General features: G+C 37.9%; 2 protein-coding genes and 1 pseudogene across 2 annotated transcripts; 1 reads left to right on the top strand and 2 right to left on the bottom strand.

Annotated features, from left to right (window-relative positions):
* Nucleotides 1–26: 26 nt before the first annotated feature.
* LOC103423130 (gamma-tubulin complex component 4 homolog) lies at nucleotides 27–4,990 on the bottom strand (annotated as a pseudogene).
* An 814-nt stretch (nucleotides 4,991–5,804) lies between these two features.
* Nucleotides 5,805–10,677, bottom strand: LOC103423131 (uncharacterized). The gene is made up of 11 exons (XM_017328909.3): nucleotides 10,180–10,677; nucleotides 9,772–9,898; nucleotides 9,120–9,589; nucleotides 8,688–8,909; nucleotides 8,222–8,554; nucleotides 7,708–8,079; nucleotides 7,538–7,618; nucleotides 7,371–7,454; nucleotides 6,900–7,283; nucleotides 6,579–6,710; nucleotides 5,805–6,363 (listed from the first exon to the last, which is right to left on the bottom strand). Exons 1-11 carry the CDS (start codon nucleotides 10,498–10,500, stop codon nucleotides 6,184–6,186), a joined length of 2,706 nt encoding a protein of 901 aa, XP_017184398.3. The 5' UTR covers nucleotides 10,501–10,677; the 3' UTR covers nucleotides 5,805–6,183.
* An 861-nt stretch (nucleotides 10,678–11,538) lies between these two features.
* On the top strand, nucleotides 11,539–13,383 carry LOC103449178 (large ribosomal subunit protein eL13z). Its single transcript, XM_008388469.4, has 5 exons — nucleotides 11,539–11,666; nucleotides 11,828–11,943; nucleotides 12,037–12,170; nucleotides 12,725–12,883; nucleotides 12,977–13,383. Exons 2-5 carry the CDS (start codon nucleotides 11,835–11,837, stop codon nucleotides 13,196–13,198), a joined length of 624 nt encoding a protein of 207 aa, XP_008386691.3. The 5' UTR covers nucleotides 11,539–11,666; nucleotides 11,828–11,834; the 3' UTR covers nucleotides 13,199–13,383.
* Nucleotides 13,384–26,749: the final 13,366 nt, after the last annotated feature.

Here is a 26,749-nt window from a genome sequence, read left to right as displayed (position 1 = left end):
CGTACAACGAAGTCTTATACATAACGTACTCAATGGAAGCTGGAGTTGATTCCTTAATTCCATGTACAAAAGAAATTCGAGGAATATACACAAACAGAACTGGTTACAAACTTGTTTACAACATGATAAATTCATTATCCTACAAGTTGTTCACACATTCATATACAACGATTCCGAAGTATACAACTGAAAACTGAAAAAACTGCATGCAACCAAAACTCGACTTTGGACTCTCAATCTTAACTGCAAGCTGCTAAGAGCCATGGATTCCAAGCCACCAATCAAAATTACCAACCTAATTGCCATTTGCCATTGGGTCGAGAAGTTGGAACACACATTGACACAAAGAAACCGACCGTCGGATCTTCCCAGAATCGTTAACTGACGTTCATGGGTCTCTCATTCACAAGTCAACGAGCATGGTCGGACCTCAGAAAGCTGCCGCGTGAAAATCTCTCTTGAACTTAAGAGGAAAAGATGAATCTTCCAGCGCACACATGGCATACTGCAGAAACTAGCAGGAGGCACCTTTGAAGCAGTTGAGTAGAAACGATGCTACTGTTGGTTCAAAACAGAAAGTGTAGGCCGTGGTCTGACAACATTCAGCACGCCTCTCGCTGTTGCCTGTTAGAAAGAGGAATAACGAGAATGGTTAGGAAACTGTGGTGCAAAAATTGAAGAATCTGTGATGAGCGTTGCTATATGGGATTGATTACCTCAAAGAAGGAGTTGAAGTTGAGACGCATCAGAAACCGCCTCAGAAATGGGGCTCGCTGGCTCCCAACAAGCCTACTACTGTGCAATATCGTGCATAGGGAGTTTGATTTCTTGTTAAATTCCTGAACAATGTAAAAGAAAACAATTTGAATATGAAGTCAACAAGTAATAATCACAAAGCCATGTCCTTAATACACAATGAAGTCTAGTGAAAGTGTAACTTGTAACCCAACTATCAAATTATGCAGGGATTAGTCAATTCCCAGGATAGTTGCAGCAATGTGGAAATTATTCTTCACAATATTTCAAGAGAATATTTCCGCAAACCTCGATAATGTGTTCCAATTCAGATGTATTTGCACTGCTTCTTGGTTCTCGATGTTCCAGCAGAACTGAAGGCAAAGTTTCATTATACTGTACAGGATCCCCGATAAAGAGCCAATGTCTAAGAAAGATTGTGAAATTAAAGCTGATAAATACCTGTAGGAAGGTTCAGAATTCCATGAGCATTACACTGTAATATAAATCATGGACATAGTATGACTTGGGAAATCAAACAGAGAAAGAAGAAATCATTTATTCGACTTACTCCTGATGGACCGCCACAAGTCCAGTGAAGTCATGAGAATCTTGGATATGAGCTTGCAAAACGTTCCATTGGGATTCTATCACATCCACCTGAAATAGACAATACTTTAGGTTATGCACCGATTCTGTTCTATACTGCTTGGTTTTCTCCATCAGTTACATGTATGATAAGAATAATAAGAGTGAAGAAAGTACAGAGCGCTTTTCTTCTGCTTAGTTTATGCACAACGAAACTCTGACAATTATGAGTATCCGGAAGTGAAAGTTAACGAAATAAACCATAACCTTTATATAAAATTGGAGATTTCTAATCAAGAAAGCCATATGCTCTCTAATACGCCACATTGGTCTAGATCTCTGCCTTCGCTGCTGAAATACTGAACACTTTTCACGATCATTCCGATGCTTGGCAAAATCTGTGTGATCTTGTTGCATCACAGAGGCCCACGATTTCTCCAGTTCCATTTGTGTACGCTTGAGCCGCAGTAGATACTGGAAGACCCTGCAGTACCTGGTGTACATTTTCTGTTAGCAAGCATGTGCATATAAGAAGTTCAATAGTTCAGATAATAATCAAATATTTCAGCGAATAGAAGGCCATTACAAAATTTTAAGGACTGTTTCCCAACTTTATTGAAACTAAAGGAAATATGGAAGAAATAATGGCATCCACAAGTAGCAGTAGAGTCTTACTTAGAGAGCACCTCTGGAGTAAAGAACAACTGTAAGGGCCAGTCAACAGAGTATTCAAGAGCAATTCCATCCCAACAGTCAAGAGATATTTCTGAGGAAGCACTTGGGCCTGATTTCCCATCTGCCTTTTGTAAATCTCCTTGGGAGGATTTTACTGTCATTCCAAATGAAGGCATAGCAGATACAGACAGATAACTGAATAAACACTTTTTATGAAACCTCATAGTGAAATGACTGGTAAGAAAATGGCTATATGGTCGAAATTTATACGATTCAGACACTAGGAAGTTAGGAACAATCAAATACGGACTCTAACCTTAAGGATACTCTTGAGAAATACTTGTCTTCCTCACCTATAGTCTTAATTGCAGCCTGCATTGGAAGTATAGCAAAACAAGTTGATGCAAACCACTAGAATTCATTTGAAAAATGAGCCATGTCAACTCAATCAATACCTCACAATTTCCAAATAATCTTACCAGCTGAAATGGGACCATAAGGTCAGCCTCTGCAGTTGACTGGCGAGGAGGTAGGCGCATCAACTGGTGACTCTCTTCAAGCAAGCACTACCACAATAAATCATGTCTAATTAGGAAACACTATAGGTGTTCATAAGAATTAAGAGAAATAGCAATTTCCAGTTTCATTCATACGTTCAGGGAAGGAATACACCATCACCCCCGCCAAAACAAAATTTGGACCGTCTGTACTTAAATCATAGAAGTCAGCAGTCTTTAGATATAATCCATCTTTACCTGAAAGAAATCTCCTTTTGCTAAAAGAAAATAGTCTTTCAGTGCCTTCAGATGGCCATTTAAGTCGGCATGTACAACAACAATCTGCAGAAATTGAAGGAACACATAAAATTTTTTGTTATAGAACATGGTGGGACCAAATTGTTCATATTCAGCACCTGCCAAAGATGACTGGCAGCAATAGCCCTAATTGAATGGACAGCACATTCAAAAGATCTTTTGTGAAACTCAGATGACTCCTGCACATAATGAACAAATAAACTTACCCATAATTGAAGTTTGTAGTAAGAGATATCGCTTAAATAAGGACACAAATATAAAGATTGTCGAGATACATCTTATACACCATCTTTCACATAAGCAGTGACATGACAGAGTTAGCAAGAATACAAAGTGATAATAGTGTTAAAAGAAAACCTTTAGTTCCAGAAGCATAGTTTAAATCTTATCAGCCTCATACTGTGGAAGCAATTCTTTATCCGCAAAAGGGTCTTTGAGGAAAGGAGATTTTCCTGAAAATACTTTAACTTTCTGAGAGCCTCTAGGCACCTGTTGAGGATATACAATGTCCAGGAGCCGAAAGGCATGACTCGGATTGCGAAGAACCCTGATAGCCTTTCCAGAAAATAAAAATGATTCTGCAACACGCATGTGGATGGATATGCTCGGGCAGCATATCCTACAAAAAGAAAAGGTAAGACAATGCTACGTGTAAGTATCAAAGTTCCAAACTTCGTTTCTTTTTGAGGCAGTACTAACAAAAATTGAAGTCCTTGCTAAAGGGGGAATAGGAATAAAACATCAGTTCTTCCCTGCATACATATTGTATATATGCAGTAAACCAGGCCAGCCATACCAAATAAATATGAAATCCCAAGTGCCAATCTGTTAAGGATGTATCACCCGTTGACATCCATGCCAACTTTTCAGATATGTCCGGATGAGATGAGCCCTCCCCTACATCCTTATCTTCCTGCCTGAAACGTGATACAACCGATGAACTGTTTCAAGTTGCGTGTTACTTAAAAATGTAACAAAATAGGAAAGACAAGGTGTGGAAGTCCCACAAAAAGGGACAAAGGTAGTAAAGGAGTATCTCCAGTCTCTACCTCCTAATGAAAAACTCTCCATGCTGGTCTTGAAGAATGCCATAAACCACCCATGCCGCAAGCTGGTTATACATGACCTGATGAGCATGCCAAAGAAGCCTATGCTATCAACACACAGAAATAAACGCATCCGAAACTAATCAGCTAACAATCCATTCCGCCACTAAAACATAACAAACAGTTACTGACAGTTATTCTCAATGAGGCTAATACCTTTGAAGGCACGTTTGCAACTCAGGAACTCCACAATGGCATCTTTTGTGTAAAAGGTTAAGAAGCTGACCACCTCGAATGTCATCGCGCTCAATCTCCAGAACGGGCCCATACAGCGGCGGTAAAAGCACAAAAAACTAGCAAAAACCCAATTGATCATAAGAAAACTCAAACAATAATTATCATCAACTAACAATGCAGCACCATACAAATTCAAAAATTCAACCTTGTTGAGGCCTTGAGTTACGGTGGCCAAAATCGAGACGGAGTCCGCCAACAGTTTCTGCTCAATGTGGAGCACCGAGGACCGATATACAGACAGTATCTCCACAATGCCATTGGCAATGGCCCTCCGATAAACGCTCGGCTTTTCGTTTTCGGAGGCCGCAGGACTCGCGTTTTGCAATCCAGCTTAAATTCCGACACCGGACGGAGAAGCGGTCAAGCTCCCTGTAGTAAAACCCTAATGTGATGATCTTCTCTATGAGAGCCCTGTAGAAAGAGAAGCAGAAAATGATGGGTTGGAATTCGAATATGGGAAAATTGGAGGGGTTTAGGTGAAATATATTCGGGGGTGTATCATGTACGTACCTTTCCCTGGGTTGGATGAAAGAGATGTACAAGCAAGCTTGAAAGTGGGCGAGGAGGAAATCGGAGCGTCGATTCCGAGCGACTTGGAGTGCTCTCTGCCGTCGATTATCAGATCGCCGGTGTAGCCCAGCAGCGCGAGGAGCAACTCGTGCAGCATTGTTGCTTCTTCCTCGTCTGTGAATTCGAATTGAGAGATTGGTTGGACTCGAACGCTGGGCAGCGGGAAGATGGAGACGCGTAAAACGGCGCCGTTCGGCGCGGTAGTTTGGCGGGCTTTTGGGAACCGGCCGGATTTTACTTGAAGGAAAAGACCGGGGTGCGCTTTTGGACTTTCAAGCATTTTAAGCGGGTTTTTTTATAAGGAAAACTAAAGAAAAAATGTTTAAAAACTTTGAGTTTGAACGATAAGGGCAAATAAAAAGTAAAGTAAATAGTATCAAAATTGATTTTTTAGTGTAAAAATGTGGTTTTTCGTTAAAGTGAACAATACCAAAAGCTTTTCGTTAAAGTTTTAATTTTTTTATTCGGAATTTAACCATACTTCTTTTAAATTTATATTTACACAAGTAATATTTTCTACGATTTAAACTTGATGCCCGAAACACACTTATCCGACCAATCGTTTACTTGAAATTTGAATTCAAGAAAAATGAATTAATAAAAGGCGTACACGACTCCGACCAATCGTTTACTTGAAATTTGAATTCAAGAAAAATGAATTAATAAAAGGCGTACACGAGAAGTTAAAACTATGTTAAGGGTTAAACGATTGTTATATGACGAAAGATAAGTGAAGTGGCGAATTCATTATTTCCTCTTGCAGCAACACTTGAGTCAATAGGGCACCCCACTCAAACAGGGTTAGCAGGCTACGATGACAAAGGGCCCATTTGAAAGTGTTCTTAAAATAACTGAAAGTTCTTTTGATAAAAATAATTTTTTTTTGAAACTATTCATTTGTAAAAACACAAGTGCATCTGAAAAAATACTTGAAATGCTTCCTACTGGAGCTTTTGAAGCTCAAAAATAGTTTCTCTAAAAGTACTTTCAATCAATTTAAAAACACTTCCAAACGCCCTAAAAACGTATTTTAACTTAAACAAGAACAAGTCAGTTAAAATAAGAAGGAAAAAGACAATGGTAAAAAGACATCCTCTTGAGTAAATTTAGTTCCAAGAACTTATGAAAAATGGAAAAACAAATACAATAACACAGCATGTAAACTACAGCAGTAAAATTCAAATTAGGTTTTCCTAAAAAGTTAAATGGCTTTAATATATAGCTGATACAGTTTCTACCAAACTACTGCATGCAACACAGGAGAAGAGAAAAGAATTAAAAGATACAAAAATTATGGCAATTGAATTTCAACCAGCACCTATAGATTAAGTATCCCCGCTCGATCTGTCTTCTCTTCTCACTCTTTCATCTTCCAAAACGTAGAAAATTGATGACGCTTACGCCATGGAAAGAATGGAACTGGAAAAAAAAATACCCGAAAATAGTTTTTGCATTAATCAACTCTTGAGCTTAGTCTTCACCTTTGTGACAATTTTGTCACTACCGCTTTTACTCTTGTTACTCTTATTCCTCTTTTTCTGTTTCTTTCCACTCTGTTTGTGATCCTCTACTTTTCCTTGAGGATTCACCTCCTCAAACTCGAGCGGTCTTATAATTACACCGGGTCTCTTCATCACCTGCACACAATTGCATTTAAGGTGAGGAATGAGAAGCGCCATAGCATCCAACATCCGGCTTAGTGAAACAAAAGACGGATCAAATGTGGTATTGCAGAATTCATCAATGGATGCAAACTCAAGCATATCCGTATGGCATAGTAATGGATGTAAAAGAGTAATATATTCACTACAATAATAGTCAATCTCCAGTAGAATTGTAACAAGGCACTTACTTCAGGCCGATTAAGAGCTCCAACAGCACTTGCAGGGTTGAATTCAGGACCCAGGGGCATGCGAATGCTCTGTTCAAAAACTTCTTTGGATGTGAAAGGGTAAGGTAATGTTTTTGTAAAAAGTTTCTCCGCCTGTCAAATTCAAATACAATGGACCAGTTAAGCACCAAATACAAGCAGAATCCCAGACACTTGACCATTAACCACTGCTCTGTCTACTAATTCCTTTCATTCAATGTTTCCATGTGAATTCAAACATTAATTTGTATGGGATATCACCAATTTAATGAAAAGTGAATGCTACTAGGAAAAACGCCTAACCTTTTTATCCAACTTTTCCGAGATAATAACACGTTTAAGATGTGCATCCTTCCTCTTTTTAAGGGTTTCTTCTCTCTTCTTCTTGGCATCTTCGTGTTCTTTTTGCATCCAAGAAGGTAAGCCTTTCTTTTTCTGTACATGAGTCCACTGACCCCAGCCAGGGAGTAAAGTAGGTTTTTCGGGTTCAGGGTTTTCCTCATTCAGAACTTCCTGTTTCTCCTTCTCAAATTCATCCTCTACATCATCCGCTGCAAAGGCTTGACGAATTAGCTCAGCTTGAGAAGGAAGGCGGTATTCATCTTTTGGATCTGAAGTAAGAAATCCATCTACCATCTGCCCCTCACTATCTGCATCACTATCCTCATCCAAATTCTCCACATGTTCCTGTAATGGAAACATGTTTAAAGAGTTAAGCAGGGCAATCAACCATAAATGTAGAAAATTCAAATTTTCTATGTAAAGAAATCATACTTGCAAATTTTGATTCCGCTCAACTGATTCCGGGGGACGAGTAGACTTTTTACCATTTGCATCCACACTATTGCCACTTTTTATCTGCACACATCACACAAATACTGGTAATTACCAAAAAGAGAGGGGGACAGGGGCATATTCATCAATGAAAGACAAAAACTAACCTTTTTCCACGAGCCTGAAGCAAAAATAGAAACCTCATGTGTTGTCTTCAGACCTGGGGCTTGAACAATATCACCGAAGTTCTGTAACACCACGAAATAGAAAATTTCATGCTCATGGATCAAAAGAGAGGTGTTCAAGAAGTACAGGAAAAATTTAGAAACCTCTTTACCTTGAAAAGAGAATCGTTGTGATTTTGAGAATCTTCATGAAGTAGCGCAGCACTAATGTTGACATCCGTGTACAAATCATTACTTCTGTCTTTCTCGACATCAACATTTTCTTCGGGCTCCAAGTCATCTTCACTATCACTATTAGCATAATAATTATCTGATCTCATTTTATTGTCTGCTTTGGTCTTATTACTTGATTCTGGAGCCTTATTTTTAGATCCATTGAAGACCATTCTACCACTTGGAGGGTGCACTTTCAGATTATCTGCCCCACTTGAATCCTCCAACGGGTTTGACCATGATTCATACTCTTGAAGAGCAAGTTTAGCTTCTTCAGCAGCTGCCTCATTCTTTTTTTTCAATCCACGCACCTATGCCAAAACAAACCAGGAAGAAAATTTAACTTACACATATAAAAGCAACTGACTTACAGCCCCTTTGTTCTGTGGTAGTTGTACATTGCTACTAGATCTTTTAATATTTCGAAACTAGCAAGAAAAACCAAAGCTTTACCATGAAAGGTAATGAAAGCACTCCTGAGTTAGGCACTTCATCATCATCTATTAGCACATTACGTGTCTTCTCCTTTGCTTTTTCTAACAGCTTTGCTGCCCTAGCATGTTCTGAACCAGGTGAATATACATCTATATCATCCTCGTCACTACTGTCATCACTGCTGCTGCTACTACCGTCTTTCATAGAATTCATTTTTCTTGTCAGCTGAGCATGCAGGTGCTGCTGTTCAGCTATAGCAGCCCGAGTACCTTCATCTTGGACATCTATACCACGCTCTTTGATGCGCTTTGTCCACTTGGAGCTACCTTTGTGCCTCAAAGTCATTCTTTCCTGGATCAAGTTGACAAGGGCCAAAAAGTTAACCATGTCTTGTTGCTTCTATAATCAAGAATGTTTCTCGAGGAAGTAATTCATTAAACAATACAAATAATCTACAACCTATACACGGGGAAAAAGCAATCACCTTTGCTCGTTCATACTCTTGCTTCATTGCAAGTTCTTTAGCAGCGTCTGGATCCATTTGACTTTGTGCAGATGTTGCTTTCAATCTATCTTTCTTCAACAATCGATGATAAGTTTTGGATTTGATCTTTTTTATGTGTTTTGACTTCATTTCATGACGGAAGAGAAGGCTGCGCATTTTGGCCATTCGATTATGGCGGTCTCTTTCATCTTCAGCGGATACCTGGGAAGCAAACAAGAACAAGAAAAGGGTAAAGTAGTTTATCAACAATCACAATCTCATTTCAATCATCTCATAGAACTTTTAGTGTCACGTCGACAGTTGCCAGATGAATTAGCAACTGTGAAATCAATAAATAGGTGACACTAAGTTTCCGAAAATTATCTTATAAGACAATAATTCAGTAAGTGTACTAGCCTGTGAGATACATACCTTATTTAATTCAAGAAGCCTTGAACCGTCTTTTAGGTGAGCATCTTTAACCTGGTCATCATAAACTAATGAAGCAATTTTCTTCTCAAATTCAGTTCTAGGTTTGAAATCAGATGTCGTTGAAGATCGCAAATCCATATCATCATCAAAATATATGGTAGGCGCCTCCCTGTTCCTCTTAATGATTGGTTCCCACTTTCGCAGTTCTTCCGTTGATTTTTCATATGCTGCCATCCTCTCCAATTTCTCTTGATCTGCTTTTGGAAGTGGAGCTGGAGTAGGAACGGATTTCTTTTCAAGATGATGTATTCTCTTTCTCAGTTTGCTATAACCAGATTTTCCATGGAGAGGGTTCAGAAGGTCTTCAATGCTAACAGGTCCTTCACCATCCAAAGTATCACGAGTAGGGTTATACTCAGACTCGGGATATGCCTCTGATACAACAACATTGGTATTCCTCTTCTTCTTCCCTGACAAAGACATTATATTCACAGGCAACCAAGTCACTAACGCATATCCTCAAGTCATGGACAGTTAACTCTGAACGCATAATCAGTGATTTTAAACAAATCCCATCTTCGAAATTGCATCAATTTAGTTCTAAAGATAAGCACAAAGTAAATTTGGCTCTAAAGTATAAGCATTGTCTTACCTTCAAAAGCCGGGATTCGTGTGATTCCTTGCCTTCCATCGTCATCATCATCATCCTCATCTTCACCCCCACCCTCTCCAGCCTCCCCCATGTCATTGTCATCATCCTCAGATGACACATTTTCATCCTACAATCAATACAGATAGTATCAATGACAGATATTCAAGAAAACCGAGCTCAAATTCATGCTATCATACAACATAAGAACAAGCTCAGCAAAGTAAGATATATCCTCGTCGTCGAAGAACACATTTCGTCCTGCGATAAATACGATTAGTATTGATAACAGAAATTCAAGAATAAATAGCACAAATTCATGCTACTATGCAAATGAAGAACAATCACTAAAAAGCAAAATATTACAAAAACATACACGAAAAGAGACATTGTAATCCGATAGTAGCGAACCTCAAATTCATCAGGAAGCTGATACTCGAGGTTCTCGACCGGGTCGAACCGGCGGTTCTTCCTTTTCTCCTCCTCCGGCAGCTCCTCTTCGTACTCGTAAAAGTCCCGGCCATAAACCTCCGCCTCATCGGAATCAATATCTTCATCTTCGATAGGGTTTAAGCGTTCGACCTCCTTTCGGAGAACGTTGGGCAAACGAGGGCCTTTTCTCTCTCTTGCGTCGGCGCCTTTCTTCTGCTTCTTGCCGCCGGGCTTGCCTCTCTTTCCCTTTGCCTTGCCTCCGCCGCCGCCGTCTATGGATTTTCGCTTCGTCTGCACCATGTCGTATGTGTGAAGAAGGGAAGGCGCGGTTTCGGGCGGCGAATTTACAGCTTATTTGCGTAGTGACGGTGACCAGTGAGACCGCGCAAACCTATAACTCTGCCTCCAATAAAAATACAAATAAAAATAAAAAATGAAGAAGAAAATGAAAACTTGACCCAACCTAAAGAAGTGAGCATTTGCAGACTCAACTAGGCTCCCTTTTTAGGTTCACATCTGGGCCCATGCTCGGCCCATGTATTTTTCTTTTTCCAATGAGAACCCAATAGTAGACCTGACATTTTGAACCCAATCTGTTAACCCGATCCGATCCGCGAATATTAGTATTTGGGTGAATGCTTAACGGGTCGGGTCACTAACGGGTGAACCCGTTAAATAATGGGTCACTTTGGATGAACCCGTTAGCACCCGTTAGTTGAAGATGTTTGAGTAATTTCAGTAAAGTCTTAACAACAAAAAATAAACTCTAAGCTAAAAAAAAATGTTAACGGGTGAAACGGATGACTTATTAGGTTAGTAGGATGGGTTCAGATGACCCGTTAACTTAACGGGTCAAATTGAACCCGACCAAATCCGATAAACCCGACCCGTTTACAGGTCTACCCAATAGGTTCACATGTGTGTTGAAGCGTAGCGAGTGACGTAAGCATAAACAATTGTATTAACATACATGTTTAGCGAAACATTGAATTCTTTTTAATTATATTAAATAAAGGAAAACTAATGAAAATGATTTCAAAACTTCAAATTTTAACGATAAGGACAAAATAAAAGGTAAAGTGAATAGTATCATGATTGACTTTTTAGTGTAAAAATATGGTTTTGTTAAAGTGAACAGTACCGATAACTTTTAGTTAAAATTCTCATTAAATAATCCAATGATCTTGGTTAATCGTCGTACATGTCTTAATCTGTAAAAGTTTTTGGCAATCCAAAGTCATAATCACGTGTAGGGTAACAAAAGTGGTATATGTTTTGGACCATCTATATGTATTAGGACTTCATGGGCCTTGATCAACAGCCAATTTAAACTGTCATGAGAATCGAAGCCTGGCCCATGACCCGAAAAGACTCGATGCCATCTTTATAAAATCCTAAAACCCTAGCACGCCATCCCCTCCTACTGCCGCGGGAGAGCGAGAAATAACATCCGGCGATTTCATCAGGTTTTCCCTTTCATTTCTCTTTCCCTATCTATCTCTCTGTAGAAATCTCCAAACGAAGATCCAAGTGTTTTAATCTGCAAATGCTTAGATCTCTAGGGTTTATCGTTCATGCAATCCTATGTATTTTCCATAATTTTGGTTTTGTATCGATTGCGTTATAGGTGAGCCATGGTGAAGCACAACAACGTTATCCCGAGCTCTCACTTCAGGAAGCATTGGCAGAACTATGTCAAGACCTGGTTTAACCAGCCTGCCAGGAAGACCCGCAGAAGAACTGGTGAGTGACACTATACTTCTTTCAAGTAGAGTTTGCTGAGATTTGTGAGGTGTAATTTGTAATATGACTCCGAGTGTTTGGAAATGTCCACAGCTCGGCAGAAGAAGGCTGTGAAAATCTTCCCTCGGCCGACCACCGGCCCACTCCGTCCCATTGTTCATGGACAGACGTTGAAGTACAACATGAAAGTGAGGGCTGGCAGGGGATTTACTCTGGAAGAGTTGAAGGTCAGTTGGGTCGATTTACGACAATGTTATAACTTTTCGGAATTAGTGTTGTTTCTTATGGGTTGCTGATATGTTGCTTATGGTGTTATGTTTTATTGGGAACTGCTTCGTTTTGTTTTCATGTATCTTCCCATTGTCGATTAAGAAAAACCGGAAGTCTGAACATATCTGGATTGTACTACATTAGGGAAAATGATTTACACGCACTCTTTTTATCGTTCTATGCACCCCTGCTCATTTCTGTCCATTGATTGTCCTTGGGTTATTCAATCCAACAGCTAGAAATTGATAGGCGTGTGTAGGAGGAGAAGTTGTGTGGAGATCATTTTTCTTACATTAGTTTTTTGAAGTTAAATACTTCTTAGAATTATTACCGAGTGTTTTCACTTTTTAAACATTTCCAGTTTCGTTGGTTTATTCAAGAGTGCATGCTATAAATATGGTCTGAAAATTGGTATCCGTAATTCAACTTTGGTTTGTTTGGTTTTGCTAAAGATTTCAAGACACTTTTTTACGATGATTTTAACAAGCTGTTTACCTTGATTGCTTACCAGTCTGCTGGCATTCCAAAGAAGCTCGCACCAACCATTGGAATCGCAGTTGACCATCGCAGGAAGAATCGTTCCCTTGAGGGACTTCAAGCTAATGTGCAGCGTCTGAAGACATACAAGGCCAAATTAGTGGTCTTCCCAAGACGCGCTAAGCAGTTCAAGGTGATGTTTAAGTGTTTGATGAAGATTAGTTTCAAGAAAGTTGATTTTTCTGTGTGTGGTATCTTATCTGCATGTGTAAACTTTTTGTTATAGGTGGGCGATTCTCCTGCAGAGGAACTTGCCAATGCCACCCAGCTCCATGGCCCCTACCTTCCAATTGCACGTGAGAAGCCTACGGTTGAGCTTGTGAAGGTTACTGATGAGTTGAAGTCGTTCAAGGCATATGACAAACTCCGTGTGGAGAGGATGAACAAACGCCATGTTGGTGCCAGGCTTAAGAAGGCAGCGGAGGCCGAAAAGGAAGAAAAGAAATAGAGAACTTTTACCCTTTTAACAAGCAATTGGAATCGTCTTCTGTTCTTGGAGGAATTTTGTTTTAGGTCATCTGTTTACCGAACTTCTTTCTTGGATACATTAATGTTAAGAGTTCTTAATGTCACTTAAGTTCGTGGAATTTAAAGGGTTTATGCTTTACATCTATGTTACACGATTCTTAGTCATATTTGGCCTTGTGATTGCCCTTGTTTTGGATTTTGATATCTTGAATGCATTAATCTTAAAAGACATCGTTTAATGCATTTGAAGTGATTTTTGGATGGAGAACGACTTACACTGAACAAGTTGTCATTTTGGCATTCAGTTTGAATAATGTAATGTCATGCCTGACACTATTATTGAATAGATACGTCTTGATATTATATTATCTAATCTGGACGTCTAATTTGCTTTTCGATTAATTTCTATATGGAAGAGGTTAAAACGCCAAAATGGTATCTGATATTGAAATAACTCTTTAATTTGGTTCGTGAGTTTTAAAATCTATAGAATTGGGTTTATGAGTTTGTTTACAATAAATCATTTTTTGTGTTTTCGTGAAAAATCTCAGTTAAATAAGGAGAGATGACAAAATATCCCCAATTTTTGTAAAGTCATTTTAGCACATTGTTTATTAAATTGAGGGTATTTTTGTTATTTTGGTTCTTATTTAACAGAGAATTTTTGCGAAATGACCAAAATGATTGATAGTAGACAAACTGAGGGATCATTTCTATCGATTCAATTTCAGAGGGAAAAGTGAGGAATTATGTCAATCTCAGAGATTATTTTGAAGAAAAAACCTATAATAATTGGTTGATAAACAAGTGTGTTGATGGTTGATAGGTTTTGTATTCTACATATAGTTTGATATAAACATTTAGGTACATAATTTATTATAATATAGTTCGGCACAAATATTTAGGTACACTTACTCATTATAAGATATTTCGGTACAGTCATTTAGGTACACTTACTCATTATAATATACTTTGGTACAGTCATTCACACTTATGTGTTTACATATTTTTCTTATGTGTCACTAATTTTTATTATTGTTTTCTCATTAAGGTCTATTTATAATTGGAAGAACTAAAATCTGCATATTAATAAATTCAAAATTTTAATGTGAAGGCATTAAATAAAAAAATAGAATATTTTTTGTTTTTTAAATTTCAATTTTTTCAAAGACTATGTACCAAAAAAAAAAAAACTAGATTTTAATATTTAAATAAAATGAAGTTTAGATAAATGCCTAATAGAAGATTTAAAATTGAGTTTAATCCCTTCTTTTATTTAAATGCCAACATTTATATTCCATGTCATTTTTATTTTATTTGGTAATTTCATGAATTTTTTTTTTTTTTTAAGTTTACACTAATTCATTATAATATATTCATATAGATATTTAGGTACTAACTCATTAAAAATAAGCAAACAAACCAACTCATTATAAATTTATTTTGGTACAAACATTTAGCTACATACACAAACAGCAAATAAGATACCCAATTTTCTAGGTTCGTCGAATCACAAACCGCATACTATAAACGAAAATCAACTTATGATCGAATCACAGTCCACACTGATAATGATTATAAACCAAAGATCATAGAAAAGAATTGAGGATTTGATCTTGAGAAAAGAAGATTTAGAGAGAGAATGGAGAAATCTGTCATTCTATTTCTTCCACAGCTATTGACTTGTAGGTGTATCGGGCACATCAATCCAGCACATGCATGTCAGATAAGGCAGCTGTTTCCAGAGCATCATTTCCTACTGCTGCTTCATTTCCTCAACCAATCTCACCATCCACCCAAATCCTTCCTTCAAGGATACAAGTTTAGAACTTTCTGCGGCAGAGTGGACAACTATGGATGGCTAGGATATTCTGATAGCATGATGCACTAGTTTCAGGAATAGACCATTGACACGTTCTTTGCTTTTGTCACTCACTTATTCAGTTTTGAGAGCCTAAGCCATTTCCAAGCAAATTTGTTGAAGAAATGGGACTTGTGATCAATGAATTTGCAGCGTTTCTGAGAAATAATTACAAGACAATCATAAAGACTCTCCACTATTATACGCCGTTGTTTTCACACTTTTGTGTCAATCACAATTTTTCTATCTTCCTTTCGCATATTTATTCATAGTTTCATATGCATGAAAGATTACAACCGTTTTTCGGTTCCAATCTGGCCTCAACCACTTTAGTGAAAACAAAGCCCATAGTTTTCGGTTGTGGTTAATGTAAATTGTCTAGCCATCGACAAATAGTTTTGCAGTCTCTTCATGATCTCAACACATGTTTGATCTTTTGGGTTAAACTCACTTTGAAATTAACTTTTTCTTTTTTTTGGTTATATTTTAATTAACATCGACCTCATTTTCATCTGTCATGTTTGAAAGAATCTAAGCTAGGGTGTGTAGAATTGATTTCATAAGCTCAATTCATTTTCATCGATAATTATTTCCTTCTTGTGACTGTTGCTTAATCTCCTCATCCAATCTGACCATCCACCAAATCCTTCCTTTAAGGATACAAGTTCAGAAACTTCTGCAGCAGAGTGGACAACTATAGGTGGCTAAGATATTCTGATAGCATGATGCACCAGTTTCAGGAATAGACCATTGCCACGTTCTTTGCTTTTGTCACTCGCTTGTTCAGTTTCGAGAGCCTAAGCCATTTCCAAGAAAATTTATTGAAGATATGGGACTTGTGATCAATGAATTTGCGGCGTTTCTGAGAAATAATTACAAGACAATCATAAACACTCTCCACTATTGTATGTGGTTGTTTTCACACTTTTGTGTCAATCACAATTTTTCTGTCTTCCTTTCACATATTTATTCATAGTTTCGTATGCATGAAAGATTACAACCGTTTTTCGGTTCCAATCTGGCCCTTGACCAATTTAGTGAAAACAAAGCCCATAGTTTTCAGCTGTGGTTAATGTAAATTGTCTAGCCATCGACAATTAGTTTTGCGGTCTCTTCATGATCTCAACACATGTTTGATCTTTTGGGTTAAACTCACTTTGAAATTCACTTTTTTTCTTTTTGATTATATTGTAATTAACATCGAACTCATTTTTATCTGTCATTTTTGAAAGAATCTAAGCTAGGGTGTGTAGAATTGATTTCATAAGCCCAACTCATTTTCATCGAAAATTATTTCCTTCTTGTGACTGCTGTTTAATTTCCTCAACCAATCTCACCATCCACCCAAATCCTTCCTTCAAGGATACAAGTTTAGAACTTTCTGCGGTAGAGTGGACAACTATGGATGGCTAGGATATTCTGATAGCATGATGCACTAGTTTCAGGAATAGACCATTGACACGTTCTTTGCTTTTGTCACTCGCTTGTTCAGTTTCGAGAGCCTAAGCCATTTCCAAGAAATTTGTTGAAGATATAGGACTTGTGATCAATGAATTTGCGACGTTTCTGAGAAATAATGACATGACAATTATAAAGACTCTCCACTATTGTACGCCACTGTTTTCACACTTTTGTGTCAATCACAATTTTCTATCTTCATTTCACATATTTATTCATATTTTCGTATGCATGAAAGATTACAACCGTTTTTCGGTTCCAATCTGGCCTCAACCACTTTAGTGAAAACAAAGCCCATAGTTTTCGGCTGTGGTTAATGTAAATTTTCTAGCCATCGACAATTAGTTTTGCGGTCTCTTCATGATCTCAACACATGTTTGATCTTTTGGGTTAAACTCACTTTGAAATTCATTTTTTTTCTTTTTAATTATATTGTAATTAACATCAAACTCATTTTTATCTGTCATTTTTGAAAGAATCTAAGCTAGGGTGTGTAGAATTGATTTCATAAGCCCAACTCATTTTCATCGAAAATTATTTCCTTCTTGTGACTGGTGCTTAATTTCCTCATCCAATCTCACCCTCCACTCAAATCCTTCCTTCAAGTACAAGTTCATAAATTTTTGCAGCAGAATGGACAACTATGGGCGTGCTATTCTTACCACAATTTTATACCACATTTATTTACCATCTTAGGTGGCAGATGAGTTGGACAAGCTACATCATTTAATTTCAATCTTTTTATTAATTAAAACACTTAAATAATCTTAGGTGGAAGAAGGAGACTCGTATACTACAATCATCATTTAATTAACAATATTTTTATTAATTATTGTTTAATATTTTGAAATTAAATGCTAATTAATTTAGATGATGTGGCTGTCCACATTAGATGTCACCTAAGGTGGTATACAATTGTGGTACAAAAATATGGTAAGAATATCATTATTGGCTAGGATATTCTGATAGCACGATGCACCAGTTTCAGGAATAGACCATTGACACGTTCTTTGCTTTTGTCACTCGCTTGTTCAGTTTCGAGAGCCTAAGCCATTTCCAAGCAAATTTGTTGAAGATATAGGACTTGTGATCAATGAATTTGCGGCGTTTCTGAGAAATAATGACATGACAATTATAAAGACTCTCCACTATTGTATGCCACTGTTTTCACACTTTTGTGTCAATCACAATTTTTCCATCTTCATTTCACATATTTATTCATATTTTCGTATGCATGAAAGATTACAACCGTTTTTCGGTTCCAATCTGGCCTCAACCATTTTGTGAAACAAAGCCTATAGTTTTCGGCTGTGGTTAATGTAAATTGTCTAGCCATCGACCATTAGTTTTGTGGTATCTTCATGATCTCAACACATGTTTGATCTTTTGGGTTAAACTCACTTCGAAATTCACTTTTTTTTTTCTTTTTGGCTATATTGTAATTAACATCGAACTCATTTTCATCAGTCATTTTTCAAAGAATCTAAGCTAGGGTGTGTAGAATTGATTTCATAAGCTCGACTCAGTTGAATGATGAGTGAGGCCTTGACTTCATTTATATAGAGATTACATTAATATGTTTGTTACTGATTACAAGTATCAGATTACAAAGAGATAAAGATAAACTAGGATTGATCAAATTGTGATATCCTTTGACTAATATTTAAAATGGTGGAGTCTATGTGAATCGCAGGTGTTGGGATTTCAAACGTAGATGACACAGATTGCTAACTTGGCACTATTTGGGACTTGGATTGCTAACATGGTTTATCACTCCCCCGCAAGCTCAATGGGGGCTGGCAAATAGGGAGCTTGGAGAGAAAAGATATGAGAAACAAGACGTTGAAAGCCCTTTGGTTAACAAATCCGCAAGCTGATTAGTAGTAGCCACATAACCATGTCAAGTTCCTTTTGAATGACTTTTTCTCGAACATAATGATAATATACTTCAATATGTCGCATGCGTGCTTGATAGACTGGATTTGAAGTAACTGCTTATGTTGTCACACCATAGACGTGGATGAGTAACAGATAAGTGAAGGTCTCAAAAAAGTTGTCTAAACCATGAAAAAATGGCTGCAGTGTATGCCAATTGACGATATTCTGCCTATGTGCTGGAGCAAGAGACACCCCGTTGTTTCTTAGAACTCCAAGAGATAATATTATCCCTTAAATAGATACAATAGCCATATGTGGATCATCGATCATCATGATCTCTGCATACACTGGCAGATCCATTAAGGGGCAAGGGGGGTCAGCTGACCCTCCGAACTTCGATGAATGTCTATAGATACCTTAGGTGCTGACCCTCCGAACTTCAGTGAATGTCCATGGATACCTTGAGTGTTGCCCTTTTGAAGGTTAGAGTTGGCTTCATGCTTGCCCTCCAACCGATTTCAGGCCTACCAAAACCTGATGAATGTCCATGAATACTTTAGGTGCTGCCCCTTGCATACATTAACATGTCTGTAGTATGCATTTTCAAATGACTTCAGGCCTACCAAGACTCGATGAAATGGCAATATGCATGCTATTTCTGGTATAAATTTTTTTTTGCGCTGCACGCGTTATTCTTATTAACCCCCTAATATTATATCCTAGATCCGCCACTGCCCACATAGTCAGCATCAACAGATGTTGTTGAGTGCCAAAGAACTTGGCTTGTACACAAGAGCACGGTCATGAATGCCTTTTAAGTATCGAAGAATTCTCTTCACTGTTGCCTAATGAACGGTAGTGGGAGAATGCATGTATTGGCATACCTAATTTACAGCAAAAGCGATGTCTGGAAATGTGAAAGGTAAGTACTGAAAAGCACCTACGACACTTTGAAATGTAGTGCCATCAGGAAGAGGTTCACCCTCATGTAAGCTTAGCTTGCGTCCAGGAGCAACGGGAGTCATAAATGGCTTTGCATCAACCATGCTTCTTGAGAAGAATTTGACATATGTGAAATGTTATTTTTTGTGATGAGGATATCATCCACGTAAATCAATAAGTAGACAACAATTTTACCATTGAAGAATGCAAATAGTGAGGAGTTGGCAACAGAAGCAATGAAGCCCATGCCTTCGAGATGATGGGAAAACACTGAAACTAGGCACGAGGTGCCTGTTTTAATCTATATAATGACTTACATAGACGATAGACATGAGAAAGAAACTGGAGATCAACAAAACATGAAGGCTGGCGCATGTAAACTTCCTTAGGTAGCGTTCCAGGAAGGAATGCATTTTGTACATCAAGTTATCGAATAGGCCATTGGAGCAATGGACAAGATCATAAGAATGGTGGCGTGAGTCACAACTGGACTAAAAATTTCACTGTAATCAAAGCCTTCTTGTTGATGAAATCCACTGGCAACAAGACGAGTTTTATACCTCTAAACTAAACCACCAGATTTTCTTTTCATGCCATAAAGGCATTTGTTTGGCAGCACATTCATTGATGGATGAAGAGGAAATAGAGTCCATGTTCCCGTACATTGCAATGCATTGAACTCATCAGCTATAGTTGTTTTCCATTAATGAAACTTATTGGCCTGGGAAAAACATGTAGGCTCAACAATATCATTAGATAAAATAGTATGAAAGCTGTATTTAGGATTGGGTTTCCTAATGCCATCAATTGCTCGAGTGACCATTTGGTAGTGACTGAGAACAGTGGAAGAAGTAGTTGGTAAACTTGCATTCACAGGAGAGGATTCTAGGATATGTGCTATGGTAAGTGGTGGGGTAGGGTTGGTTGTAGAGATTTGTGTTTGAGTTGGTAAAGGGCGAGGATAAGGTTGGTAAGTGTATAAGGGAGTTGCATGGAGAGGGTAAGTTTATGAGGAGATGAGACAGTGAAGATGAGATTTGTTGAGAGGGAGAGTGTGGGTTAAGTAGTGTTAATAGGATTAGGATTGGGGTGAGGCAGTGGAGTCGATGGATGATAAGTTGGGGAGAAAAAGGTGATGGATCAATACCTAGGATATGAGAATTTGTTGATGAAGTTACATCCGTAGTAGGAGTGGTCTCTTTAAATGGAAAACACTTCTCATCAGAAATAACATGGCGAGAAAGAAAAATGCAACATGTGGACATATCTAGACATCGATATCCATGTTACTTTAAAGATTATCCTAAGAAAACACATTTTTTTTGGATCAAAATTCAAGTTTATTTGTGTTATAGGGTCGAAGATATGGAAAACAAGCACAACAAAAAACTTTGAAAAAAAAATCATATTGTGGAGGTTTTGAAAACATTTTTGAAAGGGACTCTCATCACCTAAAACTTTGGTTGGTAGCCTATTAATTAGGTAACTGGCAGTGTGTCCCAAAAAGAGGTTGGGATAGAGGCATGGACAAGTAAGGTTAATCTAGTTTCAACTAAATGACAATGTTTTCTTTTTGAAATTCCGTTTTGCTTAGGGTGATGAGGACATGTAAGATGATGATTAATTCCATGATTAGCAAAGAATTGTTTGAAATTATTTTTTATAAATTCTCCTCCTCCATCAGATTGAAAGGATTTGATGGTTGTGTTAAACATATTATTCAACATGCTTTTTAAATGACACAAATATAGCAAACACATCCTATTTTAATTTTAGAGAAATAGCCAAGATTAACAAGAAAAATCATCAACAAAAACAACATAATACTAAAAACCATTCGTTGAATAAGTAGGATAAGTCCATACATCAGAGTGAATAATTTCTAATGGAAACGATGAAAAAGAAGTAGACAAACTAAATGGTAACTTATGGCTTTTACCCATGGGACATGAGTGGCAAAAGTTGATAACTATAATATGTGCATGTGTGTGAGATGGTTAGGATGTATGTGAGGTAGTTAAGTTGGTTAAGAGTCTATGGTGTAAGGTTGTGACAAGTGTCAACATCTTAAGAGTCTTATGTTAGCTTAGTATCTAAGCAATGTAGCTAGATATATACACAATGTAATCAGTGTTAAAGGTTGTTGAAAAAGAAAAGGAATAATACATATGTTTTCTTAAGAAAAGGAATAATACATATGTTTTCTTTCTCTCTCTATATCTCTTTCTTTCTCTCTATTTACATGGTATCATTCGCCTGAAAAGCTTCGGCTTGAAGGTTTCTTGATCTTGTTCTTCTGTTTCTGCTCTATACTCTGCATCAACGGTCTGTCTTCTTCTTTTCCGGGCCTTGATTCTTCTCTGTGTCTTCGACTGGGTGCATCTTTCTCTTTGCACACCAAGTGTTTGTTATAATTCCTCTAAGAAATTCTTCATTTAGATTTCTTCCTTCTTCGTCTGCAATGGTGACTTCTGCTCAACTGCAGATTCTTCAATCTCTTATCACGTCTCTCATATCCACAATTTCTTCTTCTGTGACTGTCAAACTAGATGATTCCAATTATCTAACTTGGAATTTCCAGATCGAATTGCTACTTGAAGGCCAGGGCCTTATGGGTTTTATCGATGGGTCTCATCCATGTCCTGCTCGATTCAATGTCCCTATTTCTGAGGGTTCATCTGTCCCTTCAAGTGATGTTTCATCTTCGACTGAAAGTGATGAATTCAAGGTTTGGAAAATGCACGATTGGGCATTGATGCAATTACTCACAGCTATTTTATCTCCTTCAGCAGTTTCTTGTGCAATTGGTAGTTCCAGCGCTCATGATCTGTGGCAGCGTCTCAAAGAACAATTTTCGATTGTCACTTGAGCAACAATCTTTCAGATGAAATTTGAATTACAAAACATCAAGAAAGGTACTGATTCGATTTCGATATATTTGCAACGCATTAAAGAAGCTCGTGATTAGCTGTTTGCTGCTGGAGTTCAGTTCGATGATGATGATATTGTGATTTTGACCTTGAATGGTCTCTCATCTGAATATAATACTCTAAGATCTATTATTCGAGGCCGTGAAAATGTCATCTCCATGAAAGATCTTCGATCTCAGTTACTTGCTGAGGAAGCAATGGTTGAAAATATTCCCATTACACCTTTCTTGTCTGCTATGGTTGCTCGAAATAATGGCAGTGTCTCTAAACCTGAGGGTCATTCAACTGATACTCCTTATGGTGGTTCTTCTCCGTCTACATTTTATTCCTCTGGTCTTTCTGGGATCAGGCCAAACCACAGCAAGAACAAATACAAAGGGAAATTTCAGTACAATTCTCAGTCTCGCTTTGGAAATTACAAGTCCATTTATGGAAATTATAATGTGAATTCGGCTCCTGGCATCCTTGGTTCTTCTCCACCAAAGCAACATGGTGTTTCTAGTAACTCTTGTCAAATTTGTGGCAAGTTTGGACACTTCGCTCCTACCTGCCGATTCCGAAATTCTGATAGTGCCATTTCTGAGGGTTGTCAAATATGTGGGAAGAAGAATCATAGTGCTAAATATTGCCATTTCAAAAACTCTAACCCTTCTACTCAAGCTCCAACTGCTTTGCATGTTTCTTCATCACAACATCATCAGCCAAGTGCTCCTCATCAACAATTTTGGCTCACTGATTCTGGAGCATCTTCCCATATGACAGCTGACTTGAGTAATATGTCCCTGGCATCTCCATACCCTGCTGATGAAACCATTCAGACTGCGAGTGGTGCAGGTTTATCAATATCTCATATTGGTTCCTCCACTCTTCATACTCCTTTAAAACCATTGCAATTAAATTCAGTTTTTTGTGTTCCTGGATTATCTTAGAACCTTTTATCTGTGCATAAATTGTGCTTAGATAATCATTGTTGGTTGATCTATGATGCCTTTTGTTTTTGGATCTAAGACAAAGCCATAGGGAAGATTCTCTTTCAAGGAAAATGCAGTAATGGATTGTATCCCATACCACTTCCAGCAAGAGTTCAAGCTATCTTTTCTCAGCCTCAAGCTGCCTATCTTGGCCGTCAAGTATCTTCTAGTCTTTGGCATAGTAGATTAGGTCACCCATCTAATTATGTGATTTTTGTCATGTTAAAGAAGTGTAATATGTTTGTCTCACCTGATTCCTTGCCTGTAATGTGTCATACATGTCTGGAAGGCAAGTTTTGTAAATTGCCCTTTGTTCAATCTGTGTCTAAGTCTCTCCACCCATTTGAAGTCATTCATAGTGATGTATGGGGTCCTTCTCCTTGTACTTCGATAGATGGTTTTCGGTACTATGTGACATTTATTGATGAATGCACTAGACATTGTTGGTTGTTTCCCATTCTTAATAAAAGTGATGTTTTCTCTACCTTTGTTGGTTTTTCTAATTTTGTCTCCAATCATTTTTCCATTTCCATTAAAACATTACAAAGTGATGGTGGAGGAGAATATCTTAGTAAATCTTTTCAAAAGTTTTTGTTGGACAAAGGCATCAAACATCAACTATCATACCCTTATACACCTGAGCAAAACGGGTTAGCCGAACGGAAGCATAGACATATCATTGAAACTGTTATAACCCTATTACAAACAGCTTCCTTGCCCCCAATTTTCTGGTCTTTTGCTGTCCAAACTGCTGTTTACCTTATCAATCGAATGCCCTCTCCTACACTCTATAATAAATCTCCTTTTGAACTATTGTTTAATGATATTCCAGATGTTCATCACCTCAGAATATTTGGTTGCTCAGTATTTTTGTTACTAAAACCATATAACAGTACCAAGTTACAACCCAAGACAATCAAATGCATTTTTCTAGGCTATGCTTCCAGTTACAAAGGTTTCATTTGCTATGACATTGTTCATACCCGGTTTTATATTTCCAGACATGTAATGTTTGATGAGTCAGAATTTCCATATCTCACTTTGTCTGCTACATGTTCTGTCTCTATTAACTCCAAATCTACATCTGTACCCTCATCACCATCTCCATTCATATTAGTTATTGGTACCAATCATATTGTGTCCTTCCCACTTTCTAGGACACCTATTATGCCAGAGACTATGCCACATCCATGTTCTAATCAACACAGTGGTCTTTCTACTCCATTACAGTCCATTACTGCATCAACAGGCCACCAATCCTCTTCTTCATTCCATGTGGCTCCTGCGATTCCAAATGTGTCCTGTTCTGAGATCTTTCATGAGTCTCCTACTCCGCCTTCGAGTGCTCCTAGTGTTGCTATACAACATGAATTTCAATTTGACAGATTGCAGGTTCTTCTTCCTATTCCTCCTATGAACACTCATTCTATGCAAACACGAGCCAAAAATGGTATTTCGAAGAAGAAAGCTTTTCTTTCTGTGGTTCAAGATGCTGATTCAGTTGATCTTTCTCAAATGGAACCTGCCACCTATAAGTCTGCTCATAAAGTCTCCATTATGGTTTTTTGTTATGGAAGAAGAGTTGGCTGCTCTTAAAACATAACATACTTGGTCTTTGGTCCCATTACCTCATAACAAGAATTTGGTAGGCTGCAAGTGGGTTTTCAAGATTAAGAGACATGCTGATGGGATTATTTCCAGGTACAAAGCAAGGCTTGTTGCCAAAGGTTTCAACCAAGAAGAGGGTATTGACTATGGAGAGACTTTTAGTCCAGTTGTCAAACCTACAACTGTGAGGTTGGTCATAGCCTTGGCAGGAAATTTTGGGTGGTCTTTGCGTCAACTCGATGTGAAGAATGCATTTCTTCATGGCATTCTTAATGTGGAAGTGTATATGTCCCAACCACCAGGGTTTAGTGATCCACATAATCCTACGCATGTTTGCAGATTGCATAAGTCTTTATATGGCTTAAAACAAGCCCCGAGAGCATGGAATGAGAGGTTCACATCTTTTCTTCCTTCTCTGGGGTTCCTTTCAACATATTCTGATCCGTCTTTATTTGTCAAGCATGATGGACATTCTGTGGTCATTCTCCTCCTTTATGTGGATGATATTATCATCACAGGGAGTAATTCTGTACCTATTGCTGCAGTGATTAAAGCTTTGACTGAGGAATTTGATATTAAAGATTTAGGTCCTCTTCATTATTTTCTTGGGATCCAAATCACACAGAATGCAAGTGGAATGTTTCTCTCTCAGTCTAAATATGTGTCTGATTTTTTGGTTAAAGCTGCCATGGTTCATTCTAAGCCGTGCTCAACATCTTGCTTACCTTATAATAGGTTATTGAAAGATGATGGCCATCCTTTCAATAATCTTTCTCTCTATAGAAGCATTGTGGGTGCTCTTCAATATCTCACTTTCACCAGGCCCGATATCTCTTTCTCGGTTCATCAGGTTTGTCAATTCATGCACTGTCCAATGGACTCTCATTATGCTGCTGTGAAGAGGATTCTTAGATATTTAAAAGGTACTATAGACCTTGGCATTCAGTTTCGCAAAGGAGACTTGAATCTTCATGCATTCAGTGATGCTGATTGGGCTGGAGACCCTAATGATAGACGGTCTACTACTGGTTTAGTTGTGTTTCTCGGGCCAAATCCCATTTCTTGGTCGTCCAAGAAACAGAATACAGTTTCTCGTTCATCTACAGAAGTTGAATACCGAGCACTCTCAAGTACTTCTGCAGAAATTGATTGGATCAAACAGATTCTTCACTTTCTGAAAATTGATGTTTCTTGTCCGACGACCCTGTACTGTGATAATCTTTCTGCTATAGCTCTTGCATACAATCCCGTCATGCATCAGCGGACCAAACATATTGAGGTTGATGTTCATTTTGTCCGCGAAAGGGTGACAAAAAAGCTTCTGCAAGTGCACTTTGTTTCCTCCAATGAGCAGTTTGCTGATATCCTTACAAAGGGTTTGTCTGCTCCTCTATATCAAACACACTGCTACAATCTCAGACTTGGCAAGCTACACTCTGAGATTGAGGGAGGATGATAACTATAATATGTGCATGTGTGTGAGATGGTTAGGATGTATGTGAGGTAGTTAAGTTGGTTAAGAGTCTATGGTGTAAGGTTGTGACAAGTGTCAACATCTTAAGAGTCTTATGTTAGCTTAGTATCTAAGCAATGTAGCTAGATATATACACAATGTAATCAGTGTTAAATGTTGTTGAAAAAGAAAAGGAATAATACATATGTTTTCTTTCTCTCTCTATATCTCTTTCCTTCTCTCTGTTTACAAAAGTCAAATTGGTAATTTATCTCTATTAATTTAAAGCTTACAAACATTTGATGATGGATGCCCTAACCGACAGTGCCACAAAGTGTTTGACACTCTACTTCCTACAAATGCATGGACGCCACTGTTATTTGATGACACATTCGAAAAGGGGTAGAATCCATTCTACTCCGGCCGTGGA

The sequence above is a fragment of the Malus domestica genome, chromosome 11 (genome assembly GCF_042453785.1).
Source record: "Malus domestica chromosome 11, GDT2T_hap1".
Lineage (NCBI taxonomy): Eukaryota > Viridiplantae > Streptophyta > Magnoliopsida > Rosales > Rosaceae > Malus > Malus domestica.
This window is presented reverse-complemented; position numbering and strand designations above follow the sequence as displayed.

What these genes read in the sequence shown, in the direction of transcription:
- LOC103423131 (XM_017328909.3), bottom strand. Translation starts at nt 10,500, where the DNA reads ATGGTGCAGACGAAGCGAAAATCCATAGACGGCGGCGGCGGAGGCAAG. An exon ending in GGCTTCTTGAATTAAATAAG is followed by an intron (nt 8,910 to 9,119) that starts GTATGTATCTCA and finishes TTTGCTTCCCAG; the next exon opens with GTATCCGCTGAAGATGAAAG. An exon ending in ACAACGATTCTCTTTTCAAG is followed by an intron (nt 7,619 to 7,707) that starts GTAAAGAGGTTT and finishes GTGGTGTTACAG; the next exon opens with AACTTCGGTGATATTGTTCA.
- LOC103449178 (XM_008388469.4), top strand. Translation starts at nt 11,835, where the DNA reads ATGGTGAAGCACAACAACGTTATCCCGAGCTCTCACTTCAGGAAGCAT. An exon ending in GAAGACCCGCAGAAGAACTG is followed by an intron (nt 11,944 to 12,036) that starts GTGAGTGACACT and finishes AAATGTCCACAG; the next exon opens with CTCGGCAGAAGAAGGCTGTG. An exon ending in GACGCGCTAAGCAGTTCAAG is followed by an intron (nt 12,884 to 12,976) that starts GTGATGTTTAAG and finishes TTTTTGTTATAG; the next exon opens with GTGGGCGATTCTCCTGCAGA.